This window comes from Salmo salar, chromosome ssa07 (assembly GCF_905237065.1).
Source record: "Salmo salar chromosome ssa07, Ssal_v3.1, whole genome shotgun sequence".
Classification (NCBI taxonomy): Eukaryota; Metazoa; Chordata; class Actinopteri; order Salmoniformes; family Salmonidae; genus Salmo; species Salmo salar.
The window spans coordinates 44,952,273-44,975,256 of record NC_059448.1 but is presented as its reverse complement, the minus strand read 5'-3'; the positions used below and the strand labels follow the sequence as shown (position 1 = coordinate 44,975,256).

General features: G+C 42.5%; 2 protein-coding genes, 2 non-coding genes and 1 pseudogene across 5 annotated transcripts; 4 read left to right on the top strand and 1 right to left on the bottom strand.

Annotated features, from left to right (window-relative positions):
• Window positions 1-2,815: 2,815 nt before the first annotated feature.
• On the top strand, window positions 2,816-12,485 carry hsp90b1 (heat shock protein 90, beta (grp94), member 1). The gene is made up of 17 exons (XM_014208111.2): window positions 2,816-3,052; window positions 4,442-4,544; window positions 4,985-5,126; window positions 5,528-5,644; window positions 6,049-6,380; window positions 6,885-7,101; window positions 7,224-7,340; window positions 7,596-7,733; window positions 7,850-7,927; window positions 8,427-8,492; window positions 10,036-10,305; window positions 10,725-10,970; window positions 11,104-11,240; window positions 11,400-11,478; window positions 11,597-11,752; window positions 12,011-12,076; window positions 12,207-12,485. Exons 1-17 carry the CDS (start codon window positions 3,004-3,006, stop codon window positions 12,231-12,233), a joined length of 2,340 nt encoding a protein of 779 aa, XP_014063586.1. The 5' UTR covers window positions 2,816-3,003; the 3' UTR covers window positions 12,234-12,485.
• An 81-nt stretch (window positions 12,486-12,566) lies between these two features.
• On the bottom strand, window positions 12,567-18,860 carry glt8d2 (glycosyltransferase 8 domain containing 2). 2 transcript variants are annotated; one of them, XM_014208113.2, is made up of 11 exons: window positions 18,736-18,860; window positions 16,488-16,530; window positions 15,417-15,515; window positions 14,707-14,908; window positions 14,391-14,508; window positions 14,186-14,270; window positions 13,975-14,087; window positions 13,558-13,724; window positions 13,227-13,339; window positions 12,883-13,062; window positions 12,567-12,737 (listed from the first exon to the last, which is right to left on the bottom strand). In XM_014208113.2, exons 2-10 carry the CDS (start codon window positions 16,504-16,506, stop codon window positions 12,884-12,886), a joined length of 1,095 nt encoding a protein of 364 aa, XP_014063588.1. In that variant the 5' UTR covers window positions 16,507-16,530; window positions 18,736-18,860; the 3' UTR covers window positions 12,567-12,737; window position 12,883. The 2 variants fall into 2 exon arrangements, with proteins under 2 accessions (XP_014063588.1, XP_014063587.1); XM_014208112.2 differs by having other exon boundaries at window positions 12,567-13,062.
• Window positions 18,861-19,606: 746 nt separating this feature from the next.
• LOC106609335 (ankyrin repeat domain-containing protein 16-like) lies at window positions 19,607-22,957 on the top strand (annotated as a pseudogene).
• On the top strand, window positions 20,032-20,119 carry trnay-gua (transfer RNA tyrosine (anticodon GUA)). Its single transcript is given in 2 exon segments — window positions 20,032-20,068; window positions 20,084-20,119. It is a non-coding gene; the product is annotated as a tRNA-Tyr (tRNA).
• trnay-gua (transfer RNA tyrosine (anticodon GUA)) lies at window positions 20,619-20,706 on the top strand. The gene is given in 2 exon segments: window positions 20,619-20,655; window positions 20,671-20,706. It is a non-coding gene; the product is annotated as a tRNA-Tyr (tRNA).
• Window positions 22,958-22,984: the final 27 nt, after the last annotated feature.

The following is a 22,984-nucleotide window of genomic DNA, read 5'->3' as shown; positions in this document are numbered from 1 at the left end:
GTGGGGAACAACGCTTCATGTCCTGGTCTTTGACGTGCACCGTGTGTCGATACAGCTCCACTGCTAGCCTCTGCCTGAACCTGAGCATGTCACTCTTCACCACACTGTAACATTCATATACTGTCACTGACTGAGTTAACTACTGAGGAGGGGATGGGAGGAGGAAGAGAGAGAAGAGGGAGAACAATGACAGACAAGAAACTACTGAGGAGACGACAGAGGACACAATTAATGACGAAGAAGAGGAACCAGAAGAACACTAGAAGAGAAGTAGTCTCACCCTGCTGTGTCAGCGCAGGTGTCGGCCAAGATGTCTGCCAGGCACTCCTCCACCACTAGAGGGTGCTCTCTACCATACCAGCGCCTCCTGGTCTTCCAAGGCAACCTGGAGGTGCTTCTCAGCACCATGTGGGTCTTGCAGGCCGAGTCTGTCACATACACATTTTTTTTTTATCATCACATTAATATTAGCTAGCCTAAATTGAGACATACAGTATCAAAAGTCATTCACGTGGGCTTAGGGCTAACAAACAGCAAAAGACATAGAAACACCTGTAGCTGAACCTATGAAGTATAGAAACGTCACACATGAGACTATACCTATTTATGCTATTTAATACACACCTGTGTATCCCACAGAGCAGTGATACAGTGGCGTCAGCACACAGGTGGAGTTTGTGGTGTCCCATATTGATGATGTCACTGAGTATCTGAGAGGCCTCGATGGTTCGGACATCTGCAAACAGCAGCTGGCAGAGTACACAAAACAACTGACCTGATAGGGGTGAAAAAAGAAATACATATCATTTCAGCACACCAAAAGCATTTACTTACGTTGTGAATGAAAAAAATACATAATCAGGTTGCTTATTTAAAAACCTGAGACCCATATTGCCCCAACTCTCTGGACAGATACCCTTTCCAACAGTGATTCTCTCATGTCTCTCAAGGCAGGTAATGATGAGAGTCTGGGCGGTCTTCAGAGCTGATCTACAGTATGTCTCTGCCTCTCTGTGCTGGTCCGTCTCCATAGAGCTCAGCCAAAGTCTGCCGCACTGTCAGCAGTAACATCACACTCTCCCCGTTTCTGTCCTGCTCACTAGCCTGAAATGACAGGAAATTGGGAAGCAGAGCGATCATTTCAGCAGGCTGTATGAAAGCCTTTCATAATTGAGTGAAAGTCTATACACTAAGAACATGAAATGGTATTACTAGAGCAATTACAGTGTTAAAGTAAAGTCTTAGCATAGAGGCTAGGATTTAAAGGGAAAATCCACTCCAATTATGGTATTTTTTTAAATTAGTCCTCTGTTGATATAGTCCCGAAATATTTTGCATGTCAGCAGTTAAGTTTTACTTTGCATCATGGTGGGTGGTGGGTCTAACTAACCTGTGTGAGGCTGTTCTCAGCCTCACATGTTGACTGTCAGGAACGGTGAAGATATTACAACCCCAACACCCCACAGTATGAGAAACAACCACCACTGCCCCACGCCACCTGGCCCAGCAATGGGGTGCAGAACTTGGTAGTAGCGCTGGACACTCATCAACAGGATGGTCAGCAGGCTGGAGAATGTACAGCAGGAGGCAACAACGACAAAGAGCTTGCAGAGACTGTTGCCCAAGTCCCAGCTGAAGAGTATTGCAAAGACCAATAGCGGAACACATATTAGCAGGCTCAGAATATCTGACACGACAGGCTCAAGAACAGTTTCATACTCAAGTTGTATCTGTACAGATGCCAACAGCTGATCACAGCTATCTTATGCCCAGAAGATAGCAGAGAGCCAGGACCACTCCACTGATCATGGTGCCAGTTGTGGAATCAGGGATTCCAGAGGTGCAGTTGAAGTTGGAAGAGTTACAGGTGGAGGAGTTGAAACTGTCAATCATTGTGAGACTGACGATGAGGGAGAAGGAGTTGAATTGAATGTAGACCAGCAGCTAAATGTTGTTAGCAGTTGAGAGGTGGGTTGGTAGTGTCTGCAACCGAGTCACCGGCATGGATTCAATGTGAGGAATGGGAAAAAACTCTGATCACATGAAAAAGAAAGGGGAGGGTCTATTCCACACCAAATATGTTGTGTTGAGGTCTACAACCTGTGACAATTGCACAAGCAAGTGAATGCTGGCATTTGAAATAGATGATTACAGTAGCTATTCCAAATAGACTAATTTCATAAATCAAAGCAGAGATGCACACGCAAGCACCTGGACACACACACAAACAGTATGCCACAACGTGCGAATGGACAATAGTTGACAAACAAAATTCCATACATTTTCGATACCTGTACTAGTGGCCATGAGTTTGTCCCAGAGATGGTTGCCAAATCCCGATTAAAATGGCTCACGTTACAAATTAAATCTGAATGGCTCTGTAGAGTTGACTTTTTTTCCTTGCAAAATATATGCATTTGGCAAACTTTAAGCATATTTGTAGGTAGTCTGGGGGGCAAGATCGTTATAGTACAGCCTCGACGTCATCGCGTGCCTGTTATTTCGCTGAGATGTTGTGAATGACAAGCCATAGCAACAGTGGCAGCCAAGGTGACCGTATGGGCTTCCGGATCAGCCTATCATAAATTGTTACACTGTAAATGTACAAAACAATGTTTCAACAGTGCTGACGAATGTATCTATTTTCAATTACGTGTTGCAATGTATCAGACATGAGTATATCGCTTTTTATGATAACAAAATCATTGTTTAACGTGTAATTCGGCCAATGGAAACTAGCCACGCTTTGAACATGTACAATCGGACATGTAATACTACGATTGGAAGATTGAAGCGGCGAAAGCTTCCACCATTGGTTATTGTTGTGCGTGGGGAGCAGGTATAGGTCCACTTCATCAATCCACCGCCTCCAAAGGGGGGATCAGATAAAGGCGTCAACAACCACGGACGCACACCGTTTCAAACCTATGCCGGGGTGTAGGAATAAAGTACAATATAGTAAAATACGGAACTAGGACTAGATTGATATTTGTTTCTATTAAAATGAACCGAATGTGGACAATAGGCGTCTTTTGTGCTCTTCTAGCTTTCAGTAAGTATGAGTTATAAATTGCATAATATAATTTCAATTTATTTGCTGTTACTTGACATTTCATGACGTTTTCTTATGATTGCAGTATAAGCAGCAGTAAATGTGTTAAAATGCCATCTTTTGATTGCAGTGCATTGTTTTGTTGACCGATGAGTGTGTCAAATGGGGTAACATTGTAGAAGACAGGACTGATTTGCAGCTTCTGGTACTTTCTCTTCATCTGAATCCTGAGGAGCCACACTGTAACATTGATATGTCTAATGCTTATTTTTTTCATTCATATCTGGACGTTATGGTTGTTTTGCTTTATGATCACGTTATTCGGATTTTTACTTTACATTTTTGTCCATCTTGACACTGTCATACCGAACACCTCTGTTTCCACAACCACACCAACCAAACAGAAGCAGGATTTTAAACACCGTAATCCCACACAGTTATACTGCAATTGTACCAGTTATCAACAACTAACTACCAGTGGTGGAAAAAGTACAAAATTGTCAACTTGAGTAAAAGTAAAGATACCTTAATAGAAAATGACTCAGGAAAAAGTGAACGTCACCCAGTTAAATCCTACTTGAGGAAAAGTTTAAGTATTTGGTTTTAAATAAACTTAAGTATCAAAAGTGGCAATCATTTCAAATTCCTTATATTAAGCAAAGCAGACAGCACCATTTTCTTGTTTTTTTTTATTTACTGATATCCAGGTGAACAATCCAACCCATAATTTACAAACGAAGCATGTGTTTAGTGAGTCTGCCAGATCAGAGGCAGTAGGGATGATCAGGGATGTTTTTCAAGTGTGTGAATTAGACCATTTTCCTCTCCTGCTAAGCATTGAAAATGTAACTAGTACTTTTGGGTGAAGAGGAAAAATGTATGGAGGAAAAAGTACAATTTCTTTAGGAAATCAGTGAAGTAAAAGTATAAAGTTACCCCAAAAACGACTTAAGTAGTATTTTTACTTAAGTACTTTACATCACTGCCAACTACCCATACAATAGTCTGTTTGCTTTGGACAGTGCAATCAGTTTGCTATGTGGGTATAGAGATGGAAACAGCAAAGCTATCAAATCTTTATCAGCAGTGAAGGTGAACTTTTTTCCGGGAGCTTATCAGTTTTAGTACAGTATCGGTCCGTTCTGAGACGGAAAAGTGTCATGACCTCTATGGAAGGAGTCAATGAGATGTAGTATTGTGACTGTTATGCTTACGGATAGAGGGGAAGACTAGCTACCAGATGAACTTAGACCCTCTGTAGTGAATTTATGGCCCAGTAGTTTCTGTCACATGACATGGGTCAATTTAAGTTAATACAAAAGAGTTGTATTTTTACTGGGTACAGGTTTTTGTTTAAACCCTCAGATCTATGTTTAATTTTATCTACAGGTTCTGTCAGAGCGGAGGATGAGGTTGACGTTGATGGGACAGTGGAGGAGGACTTGGGCAAAAGTAGAGACGGCTCCCGGACAGATGACGAGGTAGTCCAGAGGTAAGTGTGTTTAAATATTTCAGTAAAGAAGAGTGTTCTGTCATGCAGTAAGTCTTGAGGCTAACTGGTGACAATAGCACCCCATTATAGACTTCCACTTCCTCCCTCTTTTCCAAAACATAACCCTTTATACTGACCTTACATGAACCATGGAAACCACTTACCTCCTCTCCTTTCGGCTTGCTATTTTCAGTCAAAGATAAAACCCCTATTGAGATTTGTTGATATACTATTTTATTTTTGGCTTGACACCCGTTTGTATTAAGCCTGTAGAAGTACACCTGCTCATTCTTCAGTTCATTAGAGAGCAACACAACATTTTAGGGTTTTCCCTATTACCAGTCACACAGATGAGGCCTCTATAAATATTCCCTTTGGGGAAATCTTGAGTCTATCTACCTTGTTTGTGCTGATCTCTGATTACTCTTCTGTTTTTCCAGGGAAGAGGAGGCTATCCAGCTTGATGGCCTGAACGCAGCGCAGGTAAAGGAAATCCGTGAGAAATCAGAAAAGCATGTCTTCAAGGCCGAGGTGAACAGGATGATGAAGCTCATCATCAACTCCTTGTACAAGAACAAAGAGGTTAGTGTCTGCTCTGGTGATCTGTAGACAATGGAGCTTTGAACGTTTACACTTACAGAAATAATAGGGTAATACAATAAATATTTTTTACTCTCATTAAGCAATATTTAGTCATTTGTTTAATTAGAAATGAATTCACAACGAGTCCTTCTGGCGATCTATCATTACATAAACCTGAGAGGTTCAGTGAGGTAATTGAATAAGGCTCGAGACAGTTAGGAATGTAATTTGGGGGTGGGGCTTCGCCCTGCCTGTGTCTCGGGGTAGGTGGGGACGAGCACACCAACTGACGAGAGCACCCACTGATGGGAGCGGCCATTCGTATTGTCTTTGTATTGTTGTTTTAATAAAAATAAATACAATTGTATCATTTGGTGATGTTTCTTTTTGTCTGTGTCCAGATCTTCCTGAGGGAACTGATCTCCAACGCTTCCGATGCCCTGGATAAGATCCGGCTGCTGTCCCTGACCAATGATGAGGCACTCACTGGTAATGAGGAGCTGACAGTGAAAATCAAGGTACGTTAAGTTACCTTTAAAAAAGCGTTAGCTTTCTGTGACCCACCCTTTCATGTCCTCTGACTGTAGGCTAATTAGCAACCCTTCACTGAGCTATCTAGAGTGAAACCTGAGACCGAGAGAGTTGTTAGGATAACATCTCTAAATTTACATCTTAGTTTTTGCATTGCAAAAAGGGACATCAAGACTTTCAACACCTGCGGCAGGACATTGTGCGCTTTCCCTTTGAGTACATGCAAATGAATAATAAATACTGTACACACTTGGTTTTCTTTTCTTTTATTCTAAATGTGCATAGATAGTTTGAAACTTTAATAGTAATAAAACTAAGTCTGTCAAGTACAATGCAAAGTAATCCAAAACCCAATATAACATTTCACTGTTTTGTTTCTCCTCACCTCCAGGCTGACAAGGAGAAGAACATGCTTCACATCACCGATACCGGCATCGGCATGACCAAAGAAGACCTGGTCAGGAACCTCGGCACCATCGCCAAGTCCGGCACCAGCGAGTTCCTCAACAAGATGACAGAGATGCAGACCGAGGGCCAGTCAACCTCTGAGCTGATTGGTCAGTTTGGCGTGGGCTTCTACTCTGCGTTCTTGGTGGCTGACAAGGTGATCGTAACCACAAAGCACAACAATGGCACGCAGCACATATGGGAGTCTGACTCCAACGAGTTCTCCGTCATCGAGGACCCCCGCGGGGACACCCTCGGCAGGGGCACCACCATCACGTGAGTCAGCAAGGCAACTGCCAGCAAGTAGCAACCATTCAGTCAATCTAGCATTATCATTAGTGTAGGTGGATGATTTGTACTTACTATGGCAATTTTAGGCTGGATATGGACAGCTCTGTTAATAGTCTATGATGAAGTAGAGTATGGTTAGTTGTTTAGCAATGTAAACCCTCGTAACAATAATACATGTTATGATGTAGTTATTGCCTCATTTGTTCAGACTTTTTTGGCATTACTGGCTGTGGAAAATGTAGTCAAGACTGTCTAAATTAAGCAGAGACACAAATGTCAAACCAAAGCTGAACTAATAAGTGCTCCAAATTGAATTTCACAGTAATGAAAATTTGTTTCATTACTGTGCCTTTAAGGCCAAGAAGCCCGTAGTCTCGCTCAGGCGGCGCAGCCAGAGGAATCTAGTTACGTTTGAAAGGTTCACAACTGTAATGACTAACATTAAGCCCTGACTGGCTCTTCACTGCAGTGGATTCTTTTCTCCCCTAGTTTGGTGATGAAGGAGGAGGCAACAGACTACTTGGAGCTGGAGACCATCAAGAACCTTGTGAAGAAATACTCCCAGTTCATCAACTTCCCCATCTACGTATGGAGTAGCAAGACTGAGACTGTAGAGGAGCCTATTGATGAGACAGAAGCAGATAAGGATGAAGACCACGATGAGGTTGAGGTGGAGGAGGAGGAGGACAAGCCAAAGATGAAGAAGGTAAAACGTTGTTTCAAAGACTAACTACTGTCTGTAGCAGCAACGGATCCCATCAAAGCGAATCTCAATGGAAGTGCATCTTTCAGTTTTAAAGACTGTCCTTTCTCCTTTCTCCACCTCAGGTGGAGAAGACAGTGTGGGACTGGGAGCTGATGAATGACATCAAGCCCATCTGGCAGAGGCCTGCCAAGGAGGTGGAGGAGGACGAGTACAAGGCCTTCTACAAGACCTTCTCCAGGGTGGGTGTCTGTCTACAGTTTATTCAGACTCGCTCTCCTAGCAGACACTAATCCATTTAGTGGTTACACAGTCTATATGTCCACTTAGATTTAGCAGACACCGTTTCTCAAAGGGTGATCTTAGGACAGATATGACTCATCTGACTGGAAATGAACTGAAGTTGTCTTGTCAGGCAAAGCTTCAGTTGCCAGGCAACTGGTTTAATGACAGATGGAGGTTGTCTATGTAAATAACTTCCCATTCTGTTCTTGCAGGACACAGATGAGCCCATCTCCCACATCCACTTCACAGCAGAGGGGGAGGTCACCTTCAAGTCCATCCTCTTTGTGCCTGCCGCAGCTCCCCGGGGACTCTTCGATGAGTACGGTTCTAAGAAGAACGACTTCATTAAGGTACACAGCAATGATTGGTTACAAAGCAACTATGGATTGGCATACAAGCGGTTCTCAGTGCAGTATTGATGTGTCGTAATAGTTTTCTGTCAGTAATAATCTTCCATCTCTCTCAGCTCTTTGTGCGTAGAGTTTACATCACTGATGACTTCCATGACATGATGCCTAAGTACTTGAACTTCGTGAAAGGAATGGTAAGTATTATTCCTTAGGGTTAAGTCTGGATACCTGTATGTTTAGCCATCATTCCACTCCTTGCCACTCCTGTCATGCTAAACATTGGCATATGACTGGGGGTACAAGGAGTAAAATGTTAGCTAATCAGACTGGTACCCAGGCTATTTAAGTGCACCCACTGAGGATTGATTGAATGTTAAAGCTGCAATTTGTACAAATTCACATAGAAAAGTGAGTTATAGAGCTCTAATTCTCATTGAAAGCAAGTCTAAGAAGCGGTAGATCTGGTTTGTGTGCTATTTCTATGCTTCCCGTTACGTTTTGTATTTACGTCTTTCGGTTTTGTATACCAGCTTCAAACAGCTGAAAATACAATATTTTTAGTTATGGAAAATATATTTCTCAGAAGTTTACATGGTACAGTAATTCTCTACACAATATTAGAATTTTAGCACCCAGGAAATGGCAAGCGATTTTTGCATATTGCATCTTTAAATTTCTTGTCTGTTCCATCAGGTTGACTCCGATGACCTTCCTCTGAACGTCTCAAGAGAAACTCTCCAGCAACACAAACTTCTCAAGGTGAGGCTTGCTTTCAATTCACTCTAACAAGGAAACCCACCTTGGTCAACACTCTTCACTCAACCACTCTGCTGTCGTGTCTTTGGGGTACCATTAAACTGAAGACATGTTTATCAATTAACTCCCTGTAATTATTATCACGCGATCAAACTGATTCATCGATTAATTGTAATTAACTAGGAGATCGGGGCACCAAGGAAAATATTCAGATTAAAGTTATAATTTTCCTAATATAACTTTCCTATATTATATATATTATATTCTATTATAGTATAGGCCGATTATCTTCTGGTTTAAATGGTGTATTTTACCTCGCGTCCAGTCTCATTCCAAACGTCGTAAATTGTTGTATCTGCACGAACCCAGTCTTTACTAAAATCATCCATACATCAATTGTCTTAAAATCATTTATTTACTAAACTAAGTAATTCACATAAAGTATACAAACAACAGTAATTATCATCACAAAGAATTGGTAGAGTAATGTGCCATAGTGGCTAACAGGCATGGCTCGTGTCTTGTAGAACAATGGGTCATAAAATGTTCAGCTGAGGAGGTACACAGTTCATTAATATTAACAATTGACATGCTAATCCTTTGCACATGAACGCTCACTCATTTGAGAACAATTGCAATCAATATATATTTACGCTCAGTGTGTCGTCGGGATCCTTGTTGAAGCGTCGTTCGGTTGGAGAGTTCTCTCTCTCTCTCTCGGTTAGAATGGATCTTTCAAAGCGACATTCATTAATGTCGTCATAGAATGGATGTTTCGTTGGTCTTCGCGTTCAATGATATTAATTATTAGTCTGCAGCTAAGTAAATTATATCAAAGACTTGTTCTTATTCTGTCATTATCGATAGTCTAAAAGTTAACCACGTGGTATAGTTCACTTTCAATAGAGTACTTGGATGGTCAAACCTATTGGCCAACTCGCAATGGAGTGGAGGCCGGGTCTGTTAAAGTAAATCAGGGTATAGTTTTATAGTGACCATAGAACAGGCTTGTCAAATGACGCCTGGTCCTGTCTGTGTCCCTGGGGGCGTGCCGATGACTGAGTTAGAATTGTATTTCTGTACCAAGCTTATCACATTAACATCAGTACATAGCATCTCAATGTATTACAAATAGCTTTATCCTTATTAATACATTTTATACAACCATGTGGATGCAAGTCTCATCGCTGAGGCTATTATATAAACCGTTTTATGGTAATATGGCTATATTGTCTCTTCTGAGTATCACAAAATTGTACCAAGCGGACCAGTTCGTAGCTGGATTCTTCACCAATCTTCCATACCTTCTCCAGAACACAAATGTCACTCGGTTCCCCAATTCTGTGAGTTGGAAGAATTTCCTGTGTCTCTCTATGGGCCATGTGGCAAGAGATTCTCCTCTTAGAGTTTTTACAACCCTTTCACACAGGGCCTGGGTGGGGGAAGGTAGGTTGGGGGAGGGGGTCAACTGTCCTCCTTGTACTCAAAGAGGCCAACGTCATGACACTGCTAACAGCACACTTAAACATGCCTCTTCTTCGGCCAGGTCATTCGCAAGAAGCTGGTGCGCAAGACCCTGGACATGATCAAGAAGATCGCAGAGGAGCAGTACAACGAGAAGTTCTGGAAGGAGTTTGGCACCAACATCAAGCTGGGTGTGATCGAGGACCACTCCAACCGGACCCGTCTGGCCAAGCTGCTGCGTTTCCAGACCTCCAACAGCGACACGGTGCTGGCCAGCCTGGAACAGTACGTAGAGAGGATGAAGGAGAAACAGGACAAGATCTACTTCATGGCTGGGACCAGCAGAAAAGAGGTGAGGGTCTGGATGAGAGCACTGTTTTGTGATCGAAAATGGTGACCTTTGAGTAGGATATGTATGTTGGAAATGTAGACCTTAATAGCGGAGTTTTTATTTTTAATTTAACCTTTTATTTTACTAGGCAAGTCAGTTAAGAACATTCTTATTTACAATGATGGCCTACCGGGGAACAGTGGGTTAACTGCCTTGTTCAGGGGCAGAACGACAGATTTTTACCTTGTCAGCTCGGGGATTCGATCCAGCAACATTTCTGTTACTAGTCCAACGCTCTAACCACTAGGCTACCTGCCGCCCCAAAAGTTAGAAACCCTGTAATGAAGAGTCAGGATCTGTAAAATATTATAGTAGCTTCCTTCCTACATCAAATGTTTGCTGTATCGTGCCCTGAGCTTCCCCTCCATCTTTTCCGTCAGGCCGAGTCGTCTCCCTTCGTGGAGAAGCTGTTGAAAAGGGGTTACGAGGTCGTCTACCTGACAGAGCCTGTGGATGAGTACTGTATCCAGGCCCTACCGGAGTTCGACGGCAAGCGCTTCCAGAACGTGGCCAAGGAGGGCGTCAAGTTTGACGAGAGCGACAAGACCAAGGAGAAGAGGGAGGGCCTGGAGAAGGAGTATGAACCTCTCACCACCTGGATGAAGGACAGCGCCCTGAAGGACAAGGTTAGGGGTCTTCTCAATGGGAATGTGCATTGTTATTGGATGGACTCTGGTCAGATGGCATCTCCTCTGTTTGAAAATGTTTGCTCAGGTGTTGAAAAAGCTTTGAAAAGCTGAATCTTTGATCTGTCTGCAGATCGAGAAAGCTGTGCTGTCCCAGAGGCTGACCAACTCTCCCTGTGCCCTGGTAGCCAGCCAGTACGGCTGGTCCGGTAACATGGAGAGGATCATGAAGGCACAGGCCTACCAGACAGGAAAAGACATATCAACAAAGTGAGCAATGTGAAACCATTTTGACCCAATGTTCAGTATATGTTCTGTGGGATAAGACATCACTCACAAGAACTCGTAGTGGCTCAAGTCCTAGAGGGTGTTGACGTAGTTTCTGCTTAATACCATGTTTTGACACTTTTTTTTATTTATGTTGTCCAGTTATTATGCAAGCCAGAAGAAAACACTAGAGATAAACCCCAAACACCCTTTGATTAAAGAAATGTTGAAGAGAATAAACGTGAGTACCATTTATAATTCAACACAAATTACTTTACCGGGCATACGCCCTTCCATTTCAAATTTACGCAAATGAATCATAGGTTCCTAACCGTAGCAAATTCTCCTCCTGACCTCAGGATAATGCAGAGGACCAGACGGCCTCAGACCTGGCTGTGGTGCTGTTTGAGACGGCCACACTACGGTCAGGCTACCAGCTGGCTGACACCAAGGCCTATGGAGACCGGATAGAACGCATGCTCCGACTCAGCATGAACGTGGACCTCAATGAAGAGGTACGCTCAATATAACTAATATTACCCACGTGCAAACAGGATCTGATACTTACTGCTACTTTACCAATATAATAAACACTGCCAATGCAAAGTGTGTTATAATGCAGTACATCATGGCTGGATTCTGTATACAAGAATTTACTAGTAAACAGAGCAGATTTTGGGATGAGGAATGTGCACAAGGAGATGCTAAGGTATATCCGCGTGTTACTTTTTCTGGTATATCTTCGCTTATCTTAACTTCCTTACCTGTCACAGCCTGAGGAGGAGCCTGAGGAGGAGCCTGAGGAGGAGCTTAAAGCAGATGAGGAAGATGAAGATTCGGTAAGATTGGAGGGGAGTCTAGCACAGAACTGGGGAAAATAGTGTTAGTAATGTTAGTAAGACATGCAATGGATAGTGATGGTCCTTCTTGCTTCATGTACGGATGTGTTTTTCACTTTGCTCTTTCCAGGGAGCCACAGGAAGGGATGAGCTGTGAGACGGACTGAGCGAGGGGGGTGGGAGGTGAGGGTGAGGGAGTGAACTGGGGGGGCAGAGCTTTGACTGGAACTAGGTCCATCTTCTCTGCTGAAAATGAGTGGGTGGGTGTTTGGATTTTAGGAGCTTCTGTTTATTATAGTTTTGTTTTCTACATTCCTACATGACTGTTAATTTGTTAATATTTAACCGAGCCGATTATGGAGTGCTGACTTCCTGTCACGAGAACCATTAAATGTTTCCGGAAAGGTAATCTCTCACCTGTGGTGTCTTTTTACCTGTCATTTCTGTTCTTTTTTAGCCCGTAGTCAGCCAATTCAGACTTTCCACAGTAAAATCTCCAGCGTTTTATTCAGGAAAAAGCTTTAAAGAGATCACATTGCTGAGTTTCAAAACAATCAATACAATTATGCTCACTCATCTCACAACCTTCACATACATTTTTGATACAGCTTGTTTCTGTACATGTCTGGCGTGGAGTTCTTGAAGACGGTTTGATAGGAACCTTCAAAGAAATACCATCGCAAAAGATGTTAAAACAGCAATAGGAGTTATCAGAAAGAGACCTCCACAATATTTACTGTTCACAGCCTCTATTCACAGTCTGAAATGCCAGACATCCCCCCTACACAACCATCTGTTAAACACACCTCAGATTTTGCCCTCGGGCCGTACCAACGAGAATTTCCCGGTGGGATCTGGGATGAACCACTTCTCCCACAGGTCCAGGTGGACACAGGGGTAGTCCCAGGGCTTGAAGCGGCCGTTCCAGTGCAGCAGGTGTGCCCCCTGGAGGAAGGTCTCAGAGTAGCGGGCGTCCGGGCTCCAGCCTATAGGAAAAGAAAACAGAATACACAGTAAATCAGCCTCTAGAAGTGGCTCTATCCTACATTATGACACCTAGGCCTGTGTACCAGAGCCATAAGTCTCTATACATGGTTCTGCTGTGCTATGTACGAGGTGTGGTGATGTCATCAAGGTGAGGCGTTCTCACCCAGGTGTCGGACGTGCCACAGAGGATCGATGATTGTGTATTTGTCATGGAACACGATCAGCATAGGAGGAGTCGCCACACCCCCTGCCATGGCACTGCTGTATATGTTTTTCCTAGTGGAAGAGGGGAGGAGAGCATCACAAAGTAGACTTTTTATTTAATTTCTCTAATCATGATATTCAAATGAAATAGAAGTAATAGTAAGCTTACATAGGAATATCTATGTATTATTATTATAATAGACAGCAGGGTTCATTTCTTCTGGGTTCAGGTCAGTTTAGGGGTTATGTGGAAAGATCTGATCACAGGTCAAACATACTTCTCTACTCACTTTAAGTTCTCCTGCATCCAGTTCTCCAGCTGTTTGGTGATCTTCTGTTTCTTCCACTCTCCAATGTCGGCCACAAACACCCCAGGGTTGAAGGAGCAGTCGCTGGGGTTGATCCCCAGGTCTCTCACTTCCTGTTTCCTGTAGTCCAGGAAGCCCATGTACGTTGTCTGGGAGACAGGGTCAATAGGGAAGGGATTTGAATTGAGAATCGGAGACAAACTGATAGTTTACTCAGCATTCATCTATGAGACCGCTTGTCAAGTTATTTCAAAAGAAAATTAGAGATTATCTTCTTGGCTGGGTATAGGATAAACATAAGTAAAACATATTGTCCTTTACCCGGGATTGATTGTAACAGAGGTGCCTCTGCTCTTATTTTGGCAAACAATACCCTCTCGTGGCAAAAAAGACACTGACCTGCATGCCCACGCTGCGCACCATCTCATGGGTAGAGGGCAGGTCACAGTCTGTGGCGAAGGCAGCAGCATGGCCTTTCTCCAACTTGGTATGGTACAGGTCCTTGATGTCACCTGTCATTAGTGAATGTAAATACTGAAAATACAGGCACCCCTTTTATCTCAACTACAGCTCAAAACTGGACTGAATGGCAAAGGACACATTTCTGTACCTTGCACAATTACATCGTCGTCTAAGTAGATCACCCTCTTGTGGCTGATATCAAGGAGCGGCAAGTAAAAGCGCACAAAGTTCAGCTGCAAAACAATCAAAGCAGGGACTTTAGGGACAGTGACTGTGGTTAGGTTATAATTACTTCCTATGTGTGTGGGTGTGGGTGTGTGTGTGTGTGTGTGTGTGTGTGTGTGTGTACTCACTGGATGCAGCAGGTCTGGTCGGGAGGAGTCTGGTTTCACCTTCCCTTTCAGAACCATGGGGTTGAACTCTAGAATCTTATACTTGATTCCCTTCAGCTTGGTCTTCTCTATGTACTGTCTATGAAGACACACATGAAGACAAAGGAATATAATGACCGTTGAACTCACTCCATTCAAAAGTCATCTCAGTTATCCTTTTCTAGGCCTTTATTGAAACAATTCAGATAACCAATTAATTAAAACATCCTGGGTTGGAACTAGGAACTGAAATTGCTACATAGCAAGCAGTGGAAGGGGAGGGATTAGTGTGAAACACCTTGTCAGCTTGATGGCATCACGAAGAGTGACAATATAGAAGAACACGCTGGCATCTGTGTTGCTATAGATGCTGTTGATGGTTGCCATGGCACCGCCCATTCGTTCCTCCGCAGCACAGATGACCACTGGGATGTCATCCTCTCCCTCCGCAGCCTTCTCTACAGGAACTTTGGGTGCACGCTCTGGGTCCTTCCTGGTTTCTGTGAGGGAAGTTCAACCAGTTTGGGCTTGGTCAAGTTTGACCTAGATAGTTTGTGTATGCATTGATATGTAGGCTACGTGTGCCTTTTTAAAAATGTATGTAGTTCTGTCTTTGAGCTATTCTTGTATAATGATGTTCTGTATTGTGTTTCATGTTTTGTGTGGACCCCAGGAAGAGTAGCTGCTGCTTTGTAACAGCTAATGGGGATCCTAATAAAATACCAAATACCAAAAGTAGTCACATCTATTTTTAAAATCTATTACAACTATTTCAATTGCAAAGTAATTTGCCCCCTAAAAGCTATACCATAAGCGGAAAAGGAAATTCTTATTTTTAAATCAACAGGCATTCATATAGCCTCGTGCCAACTGCTGTTCTTGGCAGGTTCTAGTCCTGCCAAGTCCTAGTTTCCTTCTCTTGCCGTGGCATGCACCTGGCTCTCAGGTCAGCGTGTCTTTAGAGTGGGACCTTTTCTCACCTGTTAGAAAGAAGCTGGGGGGAATTACCTGTGCGTTTGAGTTTGGGCCGAGACGGGCCTCTGAACAGCTTACTGTGCAGGAGTAGACACACTATGAGAACCAGCATCATGAGCAGGATATGGTTTACTGTGACACAGCAGAGAGAGAAAGGGACCATTCAATAAAGTCAGATGCAAGGGAACTGAAGCAGAAGTCCTTCCAAACTGGATCAGTTCAACTTAAGCACAGTTTCCACTATAATGCGGTCACCTCGTATCCAATCATGGCAGATCACATAGTACTGAGATACTCAAACATGGCTCTCTTCTGTACCCTATCAAAACCTCTCATTTTTTACGACTCATCCTCCAGGTGCCACGACTAATTCTAACTAATAAAATAGTTACACCTGTCCTTCTCTTCCTATCTACACACCTCAACCATGTGTCAGCTGTAGTCAACCTGAGTGCTGATACATTCACCCCTGGATGACCTAAACTGTCTGCCTCAACAATAACTAAACAGTCATTAAAATATTGCTTCTCTTCTGGAAAATGTAAAGAACCAGGCTGCCAGCTGTAGTCGGTGCCAAAAATCAACAGTTTGTGTGGTTTGAGTAAAGGCATCTGTTAACTTTCTAAGTAAAGTATAGACTGTAGAAAATAAGGGTGTAGAACAAGGCACAACTGTCGTGGACACTAATTAAAAATCCTTTAATGGTTGCATCATGTATTGAATGTGAACAACAGAGGACTGAGATGATGAAATGGGACTCTTTTACGGGCTCACTTTCCTGGTTACCTCATCAGTGTTGAGGAACATTTTGGGATTGGCAACACACACAGAGAGAGAGAGAGAGTCTCAAACATAATTTATGGAGCTGTTGGAAGCGTTCCAACTCAGCTGAGGCAAAGTATACTCCAGAGGAATCTGGGGGGGGGGGTTGTGCTTTACCATGGCTACACTGATCCCTGCTACAGCCACCACGTTTACAAGAGTGGAGCAAAACTCATTATTTACATGCAACCATGTTTTATTACTCATTGAATATATATGAAAAAGTAATGATGTAAAAACTTGTATAGGCAAGGGCTATTACAACATCCTGTGGTCACTCACTTTTCCTCAAAAGAGCCATTGTTCATGTTTCTTCCAGCCACATCTGAAAAGACAGCGAGAAGCAGAAAGCAGTGAGATTCAAAGGTAGACAGACACGAAGACAAATAGACTAAGAGTAAGCGAGGGAGGGACTGCCATATTCTTTGGCATTGGTGCACAGTTGAGGATCCAGAAGGGTGTCTTCACAGACATACATCCTTCCCAGAGGTGCTCCCGAACAAGATCTGGCAGTCCTCTCAGACACAGTCCTCACCACAGCTGTTAAATACAGGAAAACCCCTCTGACAAACATACCTCCAAACCAACACTAATAGTTTAATATTGGGCTTCACATGAGCCCGAGTTGTTTACCATTACCCCTCAGGGTACCTCGCCTATCCACAGGAAGCACTTAGGAAGAGTCATAAGAACATAGGCCTAATGATTGTTTGCAGATGAGGGGGCAAAAGACGGAGTACTTCGGGCAGAGTGAAATGTGACTGGCGGTACAGTTAAGAAAAATAAATGTTGAGACCAACTGGTTTATAATATAAAATGTCCTATTTCATGTCCCCTGAGACACCCTTGAAGAGTGGGGTCACAGCCAGGGTCACCATTGTCCAGCACCCCTGGAGCAATTAGGGTTAAGTGCCTGGCTCAACGACACATGGACCAATTTTTCACCTTGTCAGCTCAGAGATTTGAACTAGCAACCTTTCGTTTACTGGCTCTGGCTCAATGCTCTAATCGCTAGGCTACCTGCACCCTAGTCTGTTGCCACTGAAACATTTGCTGATGGAAATAAAGATCCTGCAACGTTATCATGTTTATGTCATGATGATCACATACGCTACACGGTATGAACAGTACAAACATGATAATTGTATGTCATGACTTTTGTAACTGGTCACTCTCTATATTACTTTATCAGTATGGTAAATGTATACTATACTGTAGCCCAAGGTGTTGGCTAATACAGTTATATCTAATGTAGTATACAGTACATACTGTGCTGTTTCTCTCTGTGACATACATGGCTCAGCATGCATGTGGATCTGGTTTTGAAAAGACTCTTGGTGCTTCCTTCCTAGTGGCATTTTTCAGTAAGCTTTTGTCTGTCTCTCCCTGGAGGCTATCTTTCTATCCCTCTATTTCTTTTGCTTAAATTCTAACTCTCTCGACACTGATGTCTCTCCATCTCTCTCACCCTCTGTCTCTTTTGGATGTAATGTGTAAGTAAACAGTAGAGAGTTGAGATGTAAACTACTCTATAAACAGTCAATAAAAGTGACATCACAAGCTGTGTTCTGTTTGGCGCTGGATAATCAAACAAAATCTAGTTCAGCTAGTTTTGTACTGTACTCTTCTGCCCATTTTCAGAGAAAATACTACCACTCCATTGATGTCAGATGGCAATACTAGTATGTGTATTAGTTCAGACTTTTCACATATGCTGCACACAGATTTTCTGGGCAAGTTCTCCTCCGTAGAAAGCATCACTATCCAAAATTGAGCCAGTATAAATGACTTGGTAATGTTTTTTAGTGTTTGTAAAATACCCATGAGGTGAAGTGTTTTGCGCCCTTGTCCAATTTCCGCTCTTATACAACAATAACATAAAAAAGGGTGACAGAGTTTGAATTGTGTTCATTTGTGGATTGAGTTCATCAAAACATATAGAAGAACTAGGGAATCCTCTTTAGACAAATATTTTACTGTCTGTTCTGTTAAATGAAATGCAAAGTTCTTCACAAAAGTGAACCGTCATTCAAGGTGTCAAAGAAGTCAGTGCCAACTGTTATTTTACACAGCCTCTGCTACCGCCACATAAAGAAAACCATACAACCATAGTCTGGCTTCATAACCACACAGGCTACCTCAACTATGATAATGGACCATCAAGTAGGCTCCTAAGTAGTCTAGTTGCTGCAATGTTGCACACCTTTTACATGGAAAGCATATGTTGTTTTTTTTCATTATGGGCAACTACATTTGGGATATCCAACCTAGGAAATACAGTAGCATTACATTGGTTTATGTAACAATTGCACAAATTAAATAAATAAAAATATCAGCTGAACCTATAGCAATCTACTCAATGCGTCACACATAGATTATGATAATGATTTAAAAAATGTATGAATATTACGTTCTTAAAAAGGTGTGTCTCCTATTCTAGCTTTAGAGCAATGCAAGCTATGCACAACAACGCACACTATCAAAGCAAAACTCTTCATTCAACAATGTGTCATAAAATAAATGAACTTACCGGGAAAAAGTGCCACAATTATTCTCACCGGTTAAGTATCCACCGGTCTCTGCGCATGGTCTTGAATAAATGCTACAAAGAGAAACTGCTTCACCCACTCAATTTGACAAAAAAAAAAAATATTCAGGAAGTTCTTTCCAGATGTGCCTCATCTTGTTCACCCATGGAAAGCTCCGCGGGGGCCACATGCCTTCTTGTAGATAATTACCGAGATTGCATTACACTCCACAATAAAAACTGTGCTTCCTAAATTATTTCTCATTGGATGCATGTTTTTTTTATATTTTACCTTTACATGTTTTAGCCTATTGTAAAAAGAAAAAGTAGATCTATAGGCCTACAACTGAATAACTTTACTATATAGGCCTATATAATTTGTGGCAACTACCATTGCAAGAAGAGGTTATTTACAAAGTCTAAATCAATAAAATGCAATAAACCCAACCTATGCATCATCATTCAAAAGAAGTTATTTTGAGAGTAATGACTATCAAAAACTACAAGCCCCAGTGCACAATTCTGCAAAGCCTACTGGACAATCAGAGTATTACCGATTTCTTTGCAGAACATGCTACAAGCTGTTTTAGCCCATAGCCTATGGTAGAACAGTGTTGTGCATTTCTTTTACGTATTATTGTCAGGTATGAAGTTCACATTTTCTATCTTTTTCGTTTTTAAGGTAAAAAGTACAGTAGAACTCAATTGAAATGTGTAGGCTTTTGGTTGACCAACAATTTAACCTACTTGTCACCATGCATCCCCAAGCTTCTGATCAGATACAGCATCAAGCTATTTTAGCAGTTTAAACTGTGTGAAATAGTGAACTTTATTACATGTATATGTTCAATGGATGATGAGAAGACATTGACATATTTAATCAAGCTTACCCAGAATGGTGAATTGTGCACGCTTAAAAAAATTACTTGGCGACATTGCTGCACACTTTTTCAACAAAAAACATTTCGGAAATCGGGTGATACATTGTTGCATTATGCCGCCCGACATTGTGCAAATTTTAGTAAAAGAGATTGGGATGGACATAGAGCTGTACAGTACCGACTACAAAAGAGCTCTGCTTGAAGCTGCGTCCATGGGACAGGGGGAGTGTTTGAGCTATCTGCTCACTGAAGGAACCAAAGTAGACTGCTTAAAAAAGGCTGATTGGTGAGACATACATTAACACGCATGCCATGTGCAAACATTAAGACAACAAAGAGCAAAGAAGTTTTAGATTTTCAAGTCTCTATTAGGACAGCATGTATTGAAAAACACATTTTTTCCGTAGTGATTTAACCCCCTTCGATAGCTCAGTTGGTAGAGCGGAGGACTGTAGAGGATAAATGCTGAAATCCTTAGGTCGCTGGTTCAAATCCGGCTCGAAGGAAATCTTTTTCGTCGGCCCATGTCATGTGCATGAATGCTTAATCGCAAACTCTCCTCAACAATGCAGTACATTATCAATTAAAAATCAAATGCCATGTCTGAAAATAACATAAAGTAGAAGACAAACGTTCTAAAACTCGTTGTGAGATGTACACAATAGAATAAACAAAGTGAGAAGTAACTTGGTATAGCAGCATAAGTATATATTAATAATAAATAGTAACAACAGTGGTGACTTTGTGTGTGTGTGTGTGTGTCATAAATAACAAATAAGTTGTTCTAAGATTCAATTAAAGTTCTGGTTTCAATTTATCATATTTATTAATTGAATGACCAGAGTCATATTCATTAGAGCGCAAATGGAAGCAATCGGCCCGAAACGGGGAAGGACCACCAGAATTTGTCAAATAAGAGAGGCTCATTTTTTTTCAATTGCTAAACGTTTTGCTACCATGTTTACTAACGAATACGCTCCTGCTTTTTCTCACAGCTTACGTCTGCCTTCGATAGCTCAGTTGGTAGAGCGGAGGACTGTAGAGGCTAACTGCTGAGATCCTTAGGTCGCTGGTTCAAATCCGGCTCGAAGGAAATGTTTTAATAGTTCCATGTAATAACACCGTGCCTGCATTGTATACCATTATCAACACACTACTATGAACATAACTAATCATTAAATACTACACAAAATTGGTGTGGGAGGGTGAGTCCAAACAAATGTATATGTATTGCACAATAAAAACAATTATGTGCAACTCTGATCCACCATTGTGACCTACCTCTACTTTCAGGATGATGATGGCATGGGTATGAAACCTGGGTATGATCCAGGAACTACTGTCCCACGAGGCTGACCCCATGCTGAAGAACAAGGACGGCTGGAACTCCTTCCACATCACCTGCAGGGAGGGAGACCCAGCGGTCATACAGCACCTCCTACTGGCCAACCTGGAAGTCTGGAGGACAGAGAGCAAGAAGCTGAGGACTCCTCTGCACACTGCAGGTAATCTCTGTGCTAACAAATCAGACATGTCACAGGTCTGAACATATTCCAAGGTATTTTGAACAATATGCATAAAATATCACTTTTTTCTGGTTCATTACCCTTTCTCTGTCTATTCTCTGTTCCAACAACAATGCACGGCTGTGAAGAAGTGGTCAGCATCTTGGTACAGAGGTGTGTTTGTCTATGTTTGTGTGTGTGTGAGAGGAGGTATGAATTAGGATATGTCGCAGAGGATTTACATACTTGTGAGAAGGCATGTTAGAGTGTCAGTGTTGAGGCTCTGTGTGTTAATGTGATCATGTGTAAGTGTGTGTGGGTGTAGTGCTAACTGACCCTCACTTCTCTGTTTGCAGGTGTGGTTATGTTCCGGATGGCAGGGACAGCTGTGGGGTCACTCCCTTTATGGACACAGTGAGGAACGGACACATATCTGTGGCCAAACTACTGCTGGAGAAGCATCAGGTATACTGGAGACTCTGGGGGAAAATAACATTTCCATCTATAAAAACATATCTGAGATAACTGAAATTTGCACCAAAAAACCCCAGCTTGTCTGTACCTCACTTAATTCCACCATATTCCCCTTGAGAAAATGAATCCACCTCAGCCACTCCAGTACCCCTGGACATTGAATAAGATACTGACCTGTATATATGTAACCGATGTGAAATGGCTAGTTAGTTAGCGGTGGTGCGCGCTAATAGCGTTTCAATCGGTGAAGTCACCCGCTCTGAGACTTGAAGTAGGGTTGCCCCTTGCGTTGCAAGAGCCGCGGCTTTTGTGGCGCGATGGGTAACGATGCTTCGGTGGGTGTCAGTTGTTGATGCGTGCAACGATGCTTCGTGGGGTGTCAGTTGTTGATGTGTGCAAGGGTCCCTGGTTCGAGCCCAGGTTGGGGCGAAGAGAGGGACGGAACCTACACTGTTACATATACTTGCATTCTCGTGTGTCACACAGGCCTCTCCGACTGCAGCAGACATCCTGGGGGCCCAGCCGTGCACCAGGTTGCTGTCACAGCCCAGGAGGAGGCGCTAGAGTTCCTTGTGAGGGACCTCGGGGTGGACGTGAACCAGACAGCCACTGACATGCAGCTCACCTCCCTGCACTACGCTGCCAAGGTTAGCTCAATTCTGTAAACGTCTGTTATCAGGCCTATCCTGTACATAAAGGCAAATTGTGTGCATTATATCATGCCTGATATTTTATATTTTCAGGAGGGCCACACAGGCACAATCAAAGCACTCCTCACATTAGGAGCAGATCTTCACGTCAGGGACAAAAAGGGAAGAACAGGTACTGTAGAGAAGTGGTTCCCAAACTGTGGGGCGAGGGGTCGGCAGGGGGGGCACGTGGGTCCCCCCCACAAAAAAGTATATTATTAAAAAATGTTACATTTTTTAAAGGAACTCAATCCGGCTTTAAACTGAAAGTTGTAATAGTAGAATGAACAAGATGTAATTTCAAAATTGGGTAGTGCATCATCAGTTCCTCTTGTCATGTCAGTCATTGCATATCTTAGAGAGCTATTTATAACTTGTCAGAAATGTTCAGATCAACTAGCCCATGTCAGCTAACCTTTCTTTATTTAGGTTTTTTAGCGCATAGATATTTTTGTAATTTTTATCCACTGAAATATCACATGAATACACATTAGACATGGGCGAATGTATAGAATTGCAAGAGAATTAGCTTTAAGACTGCTAAGTTTTCTTTGCACCCCATGACAACATGTGTAGAATTGCACAAAATAAGCTTTAAACCTGCAAAATTCTCTCTACCAACAAGAGGGGTGTGAACAGTTTGTATCATAAACAGTGCTTGTGTCCACAGAAATAGACATGGCACGTGCACACAGGGGAGGTG